The following is a 13,935-nucleotide window of genomic DNA, read 5'->3' as shown; positions in this document are numbered from 1 at the left end:
TGCAGCAACGAATACGGAAAAGGGTCTGATCTGTCAAGAAGGGTTTAAAACATTGTCAAGTTGGAGCTACCACGAGCGAGAGATATTGTCAAGCTGGAGTTACCACGAGCAGGAGATAAGGGAAATTGCAGCTACAGATATGAAGAAGAGCCGCTGAAGGGCCATGGAAGTGACTTGAGGGCCTCGGACATAAGGTTACCAGGTTAATGGGCTAGCCTGATGGGAATAAAGACTGATAAAACCCGGAACCAGGAGGAAGGGACGTTGGGGAAAAAATTGGATTTGTTTGTACCTTTCTTTCTTTTTTTTATTACTAGAATGTTTTATAAAGTTGATGAATGATAGAAAAATGTTGGAAGAAATTACCTGGCTTTAGCAAAGATGCTTAAAGAGTTATGAAAGAATATTATGATTGTAAGAAGCTGGTAAGGTTAAGACTTAAGTTTTAAATTTTAAGGTTTATGCTATTATAGAAAGATAAGAGTAAAATAGTCTAGGGTAATGTAATGACAGAATTTTATGAAACATGGAAAGGAAAGGATTTGCTGGAATAATTAATAACTAGGATACAAAGAAGGGGAGGAGGAGGAAGTCTAAGAAAGAAGGTTATGACAGTTAAGGGTCAGATTTTTTTTTGTATTTTTGTTACTTTTTCGTCTTTTTTTATTTTGAATTTCCCCCCTTCTTTTGTCTTCTTTTTTATACGGTGGGAAGGGGTTTGCTTTTCTCTCTCTCTTTTTACTTAGTTAATTATTTTTATTCTTTGTATTCCCTTCTGACTTTACTTTGTTTGTTTTTTGTTCTTTCTGTAATATTTTGAAAACTCTAATAAATATCTTGAAAGAAAGAAAGAAAGAAAGAAAGAAAGAAAGAAAGAAAGAAAGAAAGAAAGAAAGAAAGAAAGAAAGAAAGAAAGAAAGAAAGCTAGCTAGCTAGCTGCCGGGCCCGACCACCGCGGAGCCGCCCCCTCCTCGGACCCGGACGAGGAATCCCGCGCCTCCACCGCTCCGCTTCTCCTGGCAGGGAGATTCCGGGCTGTCGTGGCCGCGGGGGCGCCGCCTCGGAGGATTGGCTGGCTGAGGACGCCCCCTCGGCTCCGTCGCCGCCCCCCGGCCCGGCCTTATAAAGGGGGCGCCGCCCGCCGGCCAGAGCAGAGATGCGGTGGCGCCTGGTCCCCTGGACGGCGGTGTGGGGCGGCTGCGCCTTCCTGGCCTTGGTGAGTGGCGCTTTCGCTTTCGATTCGGGAGGGAGGGGGCCGCGCCCACCCCTGTCCTCCCTCCCAGTTAGAGACCCCCGGGCGAGGGGCGGGCGCGCAGGCGGGAGCCCATCCCGGGAAAGTCCCCCGCGCCGATCCAGCTCCAGTTCCCCTTTCGGCGCCTGGGATTCCCCCTCGTCCCGGAGGGGGGGGGGTCCTCACTCTAGCTGTGACTTGATCGATTTACCAAAGCGATCCCCAGCCTAGATCCCGGCAGGCTTCGCAGGTCTCCCCAACCTAGATCCCCAAAGTAAACCGGTGCGCCCTCCGCGGCCCCCTCTCGCCCCTTTGGCCACTGGGGGGGGGCGGCGGATCTGGACTTCACGGCCCTCTTCTTCTCCCGGCTGGCATTCCTGCATTGCAGAGGGTTCGACTAGATGAGCTTTGGGGATCCCTTCCCGAACTTGACGGCCCCTTCGGACGGAGCAGTGCCAAGCCTTGGGGGACGGGGAGGGTCGCCTTCCTCCTGCTCCTTCCGTCCGGCGAGGCGGGACCAAGCGCGCCGCTCTGGGGACCCTCGAGAGAGAGAGAGAGAGAGAGCGACCCTGCCGGGAGCCAGGCTTTCCTTTCCCCGGGAAAAGGGAGTCCCGGTCGCTCAGCCTCCCGGCAGGTTCCCTTTGGCTCCCCTGCAGCTTGGAAGGGGGGCGGGCTGCCCCCTTTTGGGTCTCTCTGGGCGGATGGAAACCGGACCCCGAAGGGTGGGCTAAGCGGCGGCCGGACCCCGCATCTCTCCGGGGCGCAGAGGTTTCCAAGGCAAGCGGCGCCCAGGTGCGCTTTGCTCCTCGCGCCGGAGAGAAAGCCTTGCGTGGCGCTTGGATTGTGGCTTCGGGGGAGCGGGGGGGGGGGATGAGGATGATGAAGATGGGGCTGTGACTAACCCTCCTCCTCCTGCGGTGCAGGGCCTGGCGTTGGAGCTGCGGGGCCCGAGCTGCTCCGCCACCGAGTACCAGGAAGGGGGACGGTGCTGCCAGAAATGTGGTCCAGGTAAGAAGCTGCGCGGACGCGACTCTTGCTTTTCCTCTTGGGGCTCCTCCGACCCCCCACCCTGCCCAAGAGCCCCTCAGGGCTGGGGGTCGGGGGGGGCTTCTCACGGGAGGCGGGCAAAGGGACGATGTCGACAGCACGGTTTCTTTATCAAGTGACATGCCGCTTATGTGCTTTGTAACGGCTTTGAAGGGGTTTGCGCTGATGAAATCAACGGGGAAAGCCGCACTGTAATTAAAGCACACAATCGTGATTCTTTCACGGCATTAAAAACCCCTTAATTAAAAGACACAGCTAAATCAGCCAATTAAAAGGCTTTCCAATTAAAACAGTTCAAAATCAGTTGATACAGTTAAGATTAGACGTTTGAGCTGAGGGGAATGTTTATACCTATTTATTGCGTTTCTGTCCCTGTTTTCTTCAAGGGGGGCTGCTTGGTTCTCTCTCTCCCCCCCCCCTCCGTCTCATTTAATCCTCAGAACAGCCCTGTGAGGTAGGCTAGGCGGAGAGGCAGGGACTGGTCCCCAAGATCTTCATGGCTGAGTGAGGATTTGAACCCTGATTTCCCACATCCAGCGCTCTAACCACTGTGCCACACTCTCTTGAATACAAATGACTCTCTGAAAATCAGAGTTGCATAGACAGCCCACCTGGGCAGATTCCACCCCCCCAGTAGCACTTTTCCTCACAACCTTTGAGCCAGTTGGGGAATCGCAGAATAGGAAGGGACCCCAAGGGCCATGTAGACCAACCCCACAATGTCTCTGGAAATAAAACTGCCCCAGTCCAACCCCCCCCCCCCGCCCTCCTCCTGTCTCTGCAGCAACACACCTCCAGAGGGAGGTGGGGACCCCTTTGGGCTGCTTGGGCCAGATCCTTCTGGGCAGGGTTGTCCAACTGTCAGTCATGCGATGTCACTATGACATTTACACGCGGGTTGTCCTGCCCACCTGCCTAAACTCCTTGCGGAGCTGGAGGAAACCCCAGGAAGAATCCTAAGGTGCTTGAGGTGACATACATGGCTCCCCCCCCCAGTTAATCCCCACAACAACCCTGTGAGGGAGGTTAGTCTGAGAGAGGGGGGCAGTAACTAGCCCCCAAGGCCACCCATTGAGTTTCCCCTGGTCCCTTCCCAGGTCTTAGCCCAGTACTCTAACCACTGAGCCACACTGCCTCTTAAGATGCAGCAGTAAAAGGGGGGAGGCGATGAGGGAGAGAAAGAAGCTTCGTTTGCCCCTTCATTCTCTCCCCACACCTGCTGTGTCCGCTGGGGGGGGGGTCGTGGGAAGGATGGCCAAGCCAACCTGGGCTGCCCCTTTCAACCTCTGAGGACCGAAAGGATGAGGGCAGCTCTGGGAGGGAGGAGTGGGTGCCATGGGATGGAAATGGGGCCCCCTCCTTGCGCAAGGGGCAGGGGGCATGGGGAATGCCTTGTTCCGGGAAAGGAGCCCTCAGGACCCGATTCTCCCTGGGAAAGCCCATCCTTCTCAGTCTGAAGGCATCTCTAGGGCTGCTCAGGATTTCTCCACCCTAGGAAGAGCCTGTTGCTGGATCCGGCCAAAGGCCCACCCAGTCCAGGCTCCTGCTCTCCCTGCGGCCGACCAGATGTCCGTAGTGGGGGAAACACAGGCGGGATTTAACACAAGAGCAATTCTCCCCTCCTATGGTTTCCAGCAACTGGGATTTCATTTTCATTTTCACTTTTAATTTGTATATCCCCTTCCTATATTACTGTACAAGAGGCTGCTTCCAGCCTCAAAATATACAACAAAGAACACACACCTACAGCGGTGGCCAAACTCGGCCCTCCAACTGTTTTGGGACTACAATTCCCATCATCCCTGACTGCTGGTCCTGTTAGCTAGGGATGATGGGAGTTGTAGTCCCAAAACAGCTGGAGGGCCAAGTTTGGCCATAATAAGCTAATCCAATACTGTACCGTCATCATCAAACGTCACTTTGAAATGGAAAGACTTATAGCAAATAAAATAATATTCAATAATCTATTAGAATATGACAGTACACAATATAATTAACTCTCAAAACCTCAGCAAATGGTAACAGAAATTCACTCTTAACAATTACAATAAATATTAAATGATGATCAATGAAAATAACTACAAGTTGCGGTGCATAAAATACCACAATATACACAATAATGTGAAAGGATGAAATCGAGGAACAAAGACACACAACTTCTAACACTACTTTTTCCTGTGGGAGGGAGTTCCATAGGCCAACTGCACCTCTCCTGCGTCCTGAATCTCCCAGGGAGGGGGACTTTCCAAAGCGTTTCCCCACACCAAGCAGATGTCGCTCTGCTGCTGAGCCCTGGCCCCTTCCTGCCCACACACCCCAGTCCATGCCAGTCTCCGCTGGAATCGCGCCTGCCCCCCTTTCCCTGCCCGAGGGGCCAGCGCTCACTGGGTCTCCTCGTGTGTTTGCAGGCACCAAGGTGCAGGCGCTCTGCTCCGAGAGCTCAGAGACGCGGTGCGCAGCCTGCGAGGCTCAGCACTTCCAGGCCGGCTGGACCAGGGAGAGGCACTGCGCCCCACAGGCCTATTGCGACGAGAGTAAGTGGGGGTCCTCTGCGTGTGTCTCCTCCTCCCTTCCCCATCGGACAGACTCTGGCCATGTGCTGCCTCCAGAGGCGGCTGTGCGCAGCCCACTATCATATCGTGGAGTTGGAGAGCTGGAAATAAGCCCCTTTGGTTTCAGATGGGTATCCGAGTCTGCAAAGCCCAGGGCACAATTTTTCATGGCCCTCTAGGGCCTCATTAGGGACACGGGTGGCGCTGTGGGTTAAACCACAGAGCCTAGGACTTGCCGGTCAGATGGTCGGCGGTTCGAATCCCTGTGACGGAGTGAGCTCCCGTTGCTCGGTCCCTGCTCCTGCCAACCTAGCAGTTTGAAAGCACGTCAAAGTGCAAGTAGATAAATAGGTACCACTCCAGCGGGAAGGTAAACAGTGTTTCTGTGTGCTGCTCTGGTTCGCCAGAAGCGGCTTAGTCCTGCTGGCCACATGACGTGGAAGCTGTACACTGGCTCCCTCGGCCAGTAAAGCGAGATGAGCGCCGCAACCCCAGAGACGGTCACGACTGGACCTAATGGTCAGGGGTCCCTTTACCTTTAGAGCCTCATTGGCTGGAGGTGTAGAGCAAAATATACATCAGGAGGCTTCGTTTGGTCAGAATCAAGTCTATACTTCCGGAGTTAATAATAGACTCATAGAATCTATCGGAGCTGGAAGGGGTACCATTAAGTATCCCTGACAGATGGCTATCCGACCTCTGCTTAAAAACTTCTGAGGAAGGAGAGCCCACCGCTTCCCCAAGGGAGACTGTTCCGCTGTTGAAACTTTCCAATGGCCAGAAAGTTCTCCCTGATGTTGAGTCAGAATCTCCTTTCTTGTAACTTGAAGCCATGGGTTCGAGTCCTACCCTCTGAAGCGGCAGAAAACAAGCATGCTTCATCTTCCATGGGGCAGCCCTTGAGATATTGGAAGGTGGCTCTCAGATCTCCTCTCAGCCTCCTCTTTCCCAGGCTATACACACCCAGATGCTTCAACCGCTCCTCATCAGGCTGGGTTTCCAAGCCATGATCTCCACCCTCCCCTCTCTCTTCCCTGCTTGTGGGTTTCCCAGACTGCGCATCTGCTTGGCTGCTGGACTCAGATTCAGCTCCAAGGCTCTCCTCCTTCTTCTCTCCCCCTCCTCCAGATGCCGGTTTCCTTGTGTTCATGGAAGGGGATGCCACGCGGAACGTCGTCTGCCGCTGTCGGACTGGCACCCACTGCTCCAGCCAGGAGTGCCTGACCTGCAGGGTGAACCGAGAGTGCCCAGCGGGCGAAGGCGTCCAGCGCCAAGGTGAGCAGAGGCTGTTGCCAGAAGGAGGAGGAACATGAGGGGCTGCTGGGCTGGGCTCCCTCCGTCGTGCGGTGGAATTACTCACTCTGCACATGCTCACATCCCAGGGATGAATCGAGCTCATCCTTTCTATGAACAGATGCAGAGGCAAGCCCCACATCCTCTCCCATGGTATCCTATGGGTCCCATGGATGCTTTTGTTGCAATTCCAGCATTTCCTGGGGTTGGACTCGATGACCTTAGGGGGTCCCTTCCACCTCTGCAATTCTCGGCTGGGGATTGTGGGGTGTGCGGAAGTCGGCTGGACTTTCCCTGGTGGTGGGATTTCTCCCCACACCCAGACATCCCTGGAGGGGCATTGCTGCAGGAGCTGCATGGACCCCCAGGCCCCCCACCCTGCAGATATGAGGGCTGCTGGAGCCTGTGGCCCCAGCCCACACAGGGATGCCTCAGGACCCTGGCGTGTGACGCTGCCTCCCGTGTTCCTTCCAGCCAATCATCTGAATGACACGGTCTGCGCGGCCTGCCCTCCTGGCTCCTTCTCCAGCATCTCTTCTGCCACCGCTCGATGCCAACCCTGGAGCAGGTGAGATGAGCGGGGGCGGTCGACCTGGAGGCAGTTGGATGGCAGCTAACAGATTGAGGTTGAATCTTGACAAGACAGAAGTACTGTTTCTGGGGGACAGGGGGCAGGCAGGTGTGGAGGACTCCCTGGCCCTGAATGGGGTAACTGTACCCCTGAAGGACCAGGTGCGCAGCCTGGGAGTCATTTTGGACTCAGCTGTCCATGGAGGCACAGGTCAATTCTGTATCCAGGGCAGCTGTCTACCAGCTCCATTGGGTATGCAGGCTAAGACCCTACCTGCCAGCGGACTGTCTCGCCAGAGTGGTGCATGCTCTGGGTATCTTACGCTTGGACTACTGCAATGCGCTCTGCGTGGGGCTACCTTTGAAGGTGACCCGGAAACTGCAATTAATCCAGAATGCGACAGCTAGACTGGGGACTGGGAGTGGCCGCCGAGACCACATAACACCAGTCCTGAGAGATCTGTATTGGCTCCCAGGACGTTTCCAAGCACAATTCAAAGTGTTGGTGCAGACCTTGAAAGCCCTAAACGGCCTCGGCCCAGTATACCTAAGGAGTGTCTCCACCCCCATTGTCCAGCCCGGACACTGAGGTCCAGCGCCGAGGGCCTTCTGGCGGTTCCCTCACTGTGAGAAGCAAAGCTACAGGGAACCAGGCAGACGGCCTTCTCAGTGGTGGCACCTGCCCTTTGGAATGCCCTCCCTTCAAATGTGAAGGAAATAAGCAGATATCTTATCTTTGAAAGACATCTGAAGGCAGCCCTGTTTAGGGAAGTTTTTAATATTTAATACTGTATTATTTTTAACACTCGATTGGAAGCCGCCCAGAGTGGCTGGGGAAGCAGTCAGATGGGTGGGATATAAATAATAAATTATTATTATTATTATTACGCTGGCATATTGCAGTTGGGCAGGAGACGCTGGCAGACTCTGCGTGACCGGGTCTTGCTGGGAAAGGAAGTTGCTTGCATGGCTAACCGTGCGGTTCATGCAAATGTGAGCAGCTGAGCCCAGGTGCCAGTTTAAGAAAAGCAGCTCTGCGTGTGGGGTGGGGGTGGGATTTGGAGTCAAGCTGCTTATCTGCATCTCGGGGGGGAGGCCTCCACGTGCCGTTGCTTCTCTCTTCCAAACCAAAACGGGGGCTTGCGCCTGCTTGCGCGCCTGCCAGGGCTTCGCTTGTGAAATGCTCATGTGGTGCAAACCCTTCTTAAGAGTCTGCCTCTGTCTCCACAGCTGCGAGGACGGAAAGATGGTGCGGCTGGCAAACGGGACCCACAGTTCGGATGTGGTTTGCGGTGAGTGAGCTCCCAGCCAGAGGTGTGGGCTTGGCAGGGGCTGCCAGAAGGGCTGGTGACTTGGGCACGTGGAGGGCGACTTTCTCTTCAGCTTGGAAGGTACCGTGTCCAGGTTTGGATATAGGCAAACTGGATGGGTCTTGAAACCAAGCCTGATGAGGAACGGTTGAAGGAGCTGAGTATAGGGAGATAAACTTTATTCGCATTAGCCAACAGCCATGGCAACATAAAACAAGCAATATATACAAATAGCAATGTGTAAAAAGGGCACTCAAATGACCAAGATTATCGTTCAGATAGTGGCCCTTAATCTCACTGCACCCTTGATAAACCTAGCAACCTTTGCTGTTGTCTGATCATTTTGATCTGATAAAATAAAGAACAATGTGGCCTCAGATGGATGGCCTGGGATGGTAAGTGTGGAGCTGGGTACCGTATTTTTCGCCCTATAGGACGCACCGTCCCATAAGGCACACCTAGTTTTTTGGGGGGGAAATAAAGGGGGGAAAATTATTTCCCCCCAGAGCTCAGCGCGCCCAGCCTTCGGCATGCAGGCAACTCTCCGCAAGCAGCGGGAGCCCGTGGGAGCGTGCGGAGATCTGCCGAAGCCTGGAGAGCGAGAGGGGTTGGTGCACACCGACCCCTCTTGCTCTCCAGGCTTCAGTGAAAGCCTGCATTCGCCCCATAGGACCACACACATTTCCCCTTCATTTTTGGAGGAGAAAAAGTGTGTCCTATGGGGCAAAAAATACGGTATGTTCAGCCTGGAAAAGAAGAGACTCGGAGGAGATGTGAGAGCCGTCGTCAAATATCTCCAGGGCTGCCCCATGGAAGAGGGAGCAGGCTTGTTTTCTCCTGCCCTGGAGGGTGTGACTTCAAATTCCAAGAAAGGAGGATTCCAGCTGAACATCAGGCAGAACTTTCTGATCACAAGAGCTCTCGGAGGGTGGGCTCTCCTTCCTCCGAGCTTTTTGAGCAGAGGTCGGAGGGCCGCCTGCCAAGGATTCTTCAGCTGCCATTCCTGTATTGCAGGGGGTTGGGCTGGATGACCCTTAGGGTCCCTTCCAGCTCTCCAAGTCCATGAAGGGCAGGTCGTGCTGGGGAAATACCTTCTCCTTTTGTCAGCTGTGATATGGGGGGGGGGGGCAGGAACACTCTTGCCTGGCTTCCAGTTCTTATCCAGAACGGCGTGGAGGTGGCAGGGAAGGACTCCTGGCAGGGCTGCTCCGCACAGCCCCCCCCCCTCGGAACGAAGAAGCTGTGTCTGGCTGTTCTTGTGTTTTGAGGCTGTGCTGAACAAGGAGGCCAAGAGCTTCATGGCTGAGTGGCAGGATTTGAACCCTGGTCTCCCAGGTCCTGGCCTGATGCTCTAACCACTGCACCACACTCTCCTTATCCTTTCTTCCATTTCTGTTCTTTCCTCCCAAAGGGGCCCAGGGGCCAGTCCAGCCTACCTCACAGGGCTGTTGTCAGAATTCAATGGGGAGAGGGAGCCCCACGCACAGCCCCCTTGAAAGGTGGCCTATAGATGTAAGAAAGAAAGAAATAAAAACAAGAGACCTTCTCACACGGTCCGGCTGCTTCAGCTGAGACGGATCCTGTGAGCCAGGATTTGCTGGTGCTTCAGGGATCTCCCAGTGAGCCTGAGGCATCAAGCAGGGCAGGATCTGCCCCGTCCTGCCCCTCCCAGGGCTCCGCAAATCTCCCTCTGCAGGCTGCGCAGTGGCCGCCCATTAAAAACGCAACGCTGATCCGGACCAGCCGCTTTATTTTTAACTCCGCAGCGTTCTAAAAATAAGGTGTTTTTCCTTCGAGAAAAAAGCCACCCTTCACAATAACTCTTTAAATGGCTGCCTTTAAGAAACCTTTAGCGAAAGCTAAATTTGTTTTGGTTTAACTCTGTTTGACGCCTTGCTGATCGCCCAGCGCCTAATTGTCTTCCTTCGCTGTCGGGCACAAAGAGGAGGTCAGTGCAGAAGACCCAGACGTATTTAAGGGCTGTTTGTTCCATGGCTGCGCCCACTGAAGACATCCAAGCTGGGGGCAGCGAGGGGGGGAAGTGGGGGGGGGAGAGGGGTTGGTCCCAGAGGATTCCTGCGCTGGGGGGGGGATTGCAGGGGGTTGGTCTAGATGGCCCTTGGGGGTCCCTTCCAAAGCTGTGATTCTGCCCGCAGGGGTGTTCCCGGGTTGCCGTGGCGCTGGGGGGTTTCATGTGGCTCCTTTCCTGTACCCTCCCACAGGTGTCCTGCCCACACAGCCCCCCCAGGAAGAAGCCAGAAGGACCCACGTGCTGCTGGTGGTTCCCCTGGTGGCCATCCTTGGGCTGCTGGCGGGGGCCGTGTTCCTCCTCCGCCGCCATCGGAGGCGCCAGGGTGAGTCGCTGGGCGGGGGGCTGGTGCTTGGGAGGGGGTCTGAAGGGGGGTCCCTGGGGGCAGGGCCGGATTGAGGTTGGAGGCGGCCCTCAGCTCCTGAAGTTAATGGGGCCCTTTCTATGTCCAGCTGTCCTTTGTCCACAACAAATGGTCACTGTTTTTTGCGTTGAATAGATGCCAGGTGGTCATTTATGGACCTCACAGGTATCTCAAGCCATTTGCACATCACAAAGTATGCATTGCATCAAAGTAATTGTTGAACTGAAATACAATGAAGAACCCGGGATATTTGCGGGAACAGACTAGCAGGCGGGGCCCATGACTTACAGCATAGTTACATCAAGTTACAGGTTAAGAACGGACCTCCGGAATGAATTAAGTTCGTAACTGGAGGTCCCACTGTAAAATAAAACCTACACACAGCAACAGTGTTTTGTTTTGTTTTGTGTAGGTCTGCCTGCCTCTCAGGGTCCCCTAGCAGCGGGATCCCGTAGCAGAAAGTTGGGTGCTTTCGTTTCCCACTCTTTGGGGTGAACTCCCTTCTCCCAGGTGCCTGTCGCTGCCCCTCCCCTGAGGGTTGTGGTGTGCCCCCCCCCTCAAAACCAGCCAGGGGTCTCTCTATCCAGCCTTGACTCTTTCCCTTTCTCCTGCCTAGATCTCTGGAAGCCTCCCCTGAATCAGGTGAGTGAGCAAAAGGGCCTTTGGGGAGGGGGCTTCTGCTGCTGTTGGCAGCAGGTGGGAGGCCCTGGTCCCGGATGCTGCTGCATGTCCCTGCCTGCTGAACCTGCCCCCCTCTCCCTGCCTCTCTCTTCGCAGCCAGAGGCCCCCTTGGCCCAGGAGAGGCCGCAACCTGAGGAGGACGAGGACCCTGCCTTCCCCACTCAGGAGACGCTGCTTGGGGGCCAGCCTGTGGCCCAGGAAGATGGCAAGGAGAGCCGCCTCGCCGAGCAGGAGCAGACCAGAACCCCCTGCCTCCGTCATCTCTGCCCCCCACCGCCGGACTCTGCCCATGCCGTCGGATGCTTCCCTGCAGCTCCTCCTCCTCCTCCTGCAGGGCTTTGTCCTGGACCCCCCTCAAAATCAGGGTGGGTGGGGCTTGCCCCGGTGGGGGTGGGGAGGGCCTGCCCACCAGAAAGTGGGAGGGGTGAGGTGGCATCGCAGGGGGTTGGACTAGATGACCCTCAGGGACCCCCCTTCCAGCTGTGATTCTAGGGCAGCAAAGGCACCCTTGCCATGCTTCTGCTGCAGCTGCCACCTTGGCAGCAACCCTGCAGACCTGGTGGGGAGCAAAAGGGCACCTTGGAGCTGAACCTCTAACCATTGAGGGGCTTCTGTGCAGCAGTCAGATAAACTCCCGGCTTGGGGGGACAGCTGTGTGTTCCCCGCCAGCCAGGAATTATTCCTCGTTCCCCAAGAGTTGCCCCCTTTTCTCCTGCTCAGCCGTGGAAGGGACTCTCCTTCCTTGGAGGGTTTTCAGCAGAGGCTGGATGGCCATCTGCCAGGGATGCTTTCGCCGAGATTCCTGCATTGCAAGGGGGCTGGACTGGATGACCTTTGGGGGACCCTCCCAGAGAGACTGGCAAAGAGAGCAGCTTCAATGGGCTTTGCCCTCTCTTAGGTGGGGGAGCGACCTGAGCCTTGCAGAATGGCCTTCTCCAGCAGAGGTGGGCAGGGAAGGGGAAGCAGCCCCAAAGATACGGGGTGTGGGGTATATTGGGTTCACAGCCCTCTGCCTCTCTGGAGCTCCTGGAGCCACGCTCTGGGCTGGTTGTCCTGGGCGGCAAAGGTGTCACTTTAAACGGAGAGTGTAAATTCATGGTTTTTATAGGAACCCTTTTTTATAAACCATTTTTAATAGGACCGTGTTGCGGGTGTTTGCTGTTTTCTTCCGGCCACAGAGAGTTGGGGATAATAACTTGCTTGTACAATTCCTCCATCTTCTCTTCCCTGCAAAAAAACATTTTATTGTTTTCACTGATTTAAATCAGAAGCAACAATCCATATTCCGCAAGCCCGCCCCAATTTCTGTATCTGCCATGTTGGTCTACGTGGGTCGAGCCGCCTCCATCCTTCAAGGGAAGGAATGCCTTTCTTCTTTCATGTTTTTATACTGTATTTTATGCTGCTTCTGCAATTAAGTGTTTTATATTTGTTGTTAGCTGCCCTGAGCCTGGTTTTCTGAACCGGGAAGGGCAGGGTATATATAAAAATGTATTTATTATTATTTACTTGTTTCATCCCGGAAACTGAATGCGTCTTTTGAGCACACACACACCTGACTTGCCTCGTGTGGGGGTCTTCAGTTTGGGGTCTGTGGCAGAATCTCTGCCGTACCCCCAGTGCCACCTTCTCCTGCCTGGGGGTGGGGGGTGGGCGAAGCTGGAGGCTGTGGGTTCCTGCCTGGTCAGGAGAGCCATGCCAGGTGAGGCCAAAGGGTGACCCAGACGCCGCTTGCATCAGAATGCCTCTTCAGAGAATCGTAGAATTGGAAGGGACCCCAAGGGACATCTAGCCCAATCCGCTGCAAGCCCACTAACAGGGCATCAGTGATGTGGCGTGGGTTGCCAGTGCCTGGAGCAAGGCAAATGTGCTTGGCACTGCCTGCCGATAGGCTGGAATGAAGGGGCAAAAGCCTGGCGACCTACTCGAGTGGCACCCGCGAGCGTTGAGCAGGATGGGGGATTGGTTGGGAGTATCTTTCTAACGCCCTGCAGAGGGCACCCTGGCAACCGGCCGTCACCCAAATCTGCTCCTTGGTCTGCCCATGTGAAGATTGGGATATTTTCTGTGTGAGGGGTCCACTCTTTTTTATTGCTACTTACTTTTTTCCCTTTAGAAATTTTGTGCCCCTAAGAGTTTTGCGCCCAGGGCAGCCGTCCCTGTGGCTTTGCCCCTGCTATGCCACCGCAGGGCATGGGAGCAACTGCCCTCCTTCCTGCTGTTGCCCCAGTAGCCGGTGATTTAGCCTTGAGCCTGGTCCTTCCCTGGCAGGAGGATCATTCTCCCTGAATCTCCCCAAGGCCCTCCAGAGGGTTGCTGCTTGCCCTGGGTCTGGTGTTGTCAGGTGAGCTGTAACCTGCCTGCCTGCTGGGGCAACGGACAGGAGGGAGAAGCAACCTTTTGAACAGACTGGAAGGTGGGGGAATCCATGGCTTGGACTAGATGACTCTTCCAATTCTACGATTCTCGATTCATTGGAGGTTTTTAAAGGTTGGGTGGCCACCTGTCAGGGAAACTCTTATTCCTGCAGTATAGGAGGTTGGACTAGATGACCCCTGGGGATCCCATCCAACAGTGCAATTCTGTGGGGTGTTCTTTTTCCTTGTATTTACTTTCTGGACTTCTTCAATTATGAATTACCTGTGTGTGTGTTGATAAATCTGGATTTTATTATTATTTTGATTTATATAAGTAGCTCTGATCTTTGGGGGGTTCTGGCTAACTTTCCCTCCCTGCCCACTTCATGCCTTACCCTCAAGGTGGAAGTTCCTGCCAGGGCACTTCAAACTCCTGCCTGGGGGCAGTTGGGAGGCTGGGACTAAGACCAGTGTATTGGAAGAAGGAAAGATCACCCGTGT

General features: G+C 54.7%; 1 protein-coding gene across 1 annotated transcript; it reads left to right on the top strand.

Moving 5' to 3' along the window:
• The first annotated feature begins 1,127 nt into the window (after positions 1 to 1,127).
• On the top strand, positions 1,128 to 12,581 carry CD40 (CD40 molecule). The gene is made up of 9 exons (XM_081194578.1): positions 1,128 to 1,216; positions 2,155 to 2,239; positions 4,687 to 4,812; positions 5,959 to 6,105; positions 6,598 to 6,691; positions 7,924 to 7,985; positions 10,226 to 10,357; positions 11,013 to 11,038; positions 11,174 to 12,581. The coding sequence occupies exons 1-9, from the start codon at positions 1,157 to 1,159 to the stop codon at positions 11,561 to 11,563; spliced, it is 1,122 nt and encodes a 373-aa protein (XP_081050704.1). The 5' UTR covers positions 1,128 to 1,156; the 3' UTR covers positions 11,564 to 12,581.
• Positions 12,582 to 13,935: the final 1,354 nt, after the last annotated feature.

Source organism: Podarcis bocagei (genome assembly GCF_964188305.1).
Source record: "Podarcis bocagei genome assembly, chromosome: 5".
NCBI lineage: Eukaryota > Metazoa > Chordata > Lepidosauria > Squamata > Lacertidae > Podarcis > Podarcis bocagei.
This window is presented reverse-complemented; position numbering and strand designations above follow the sequence as displayed.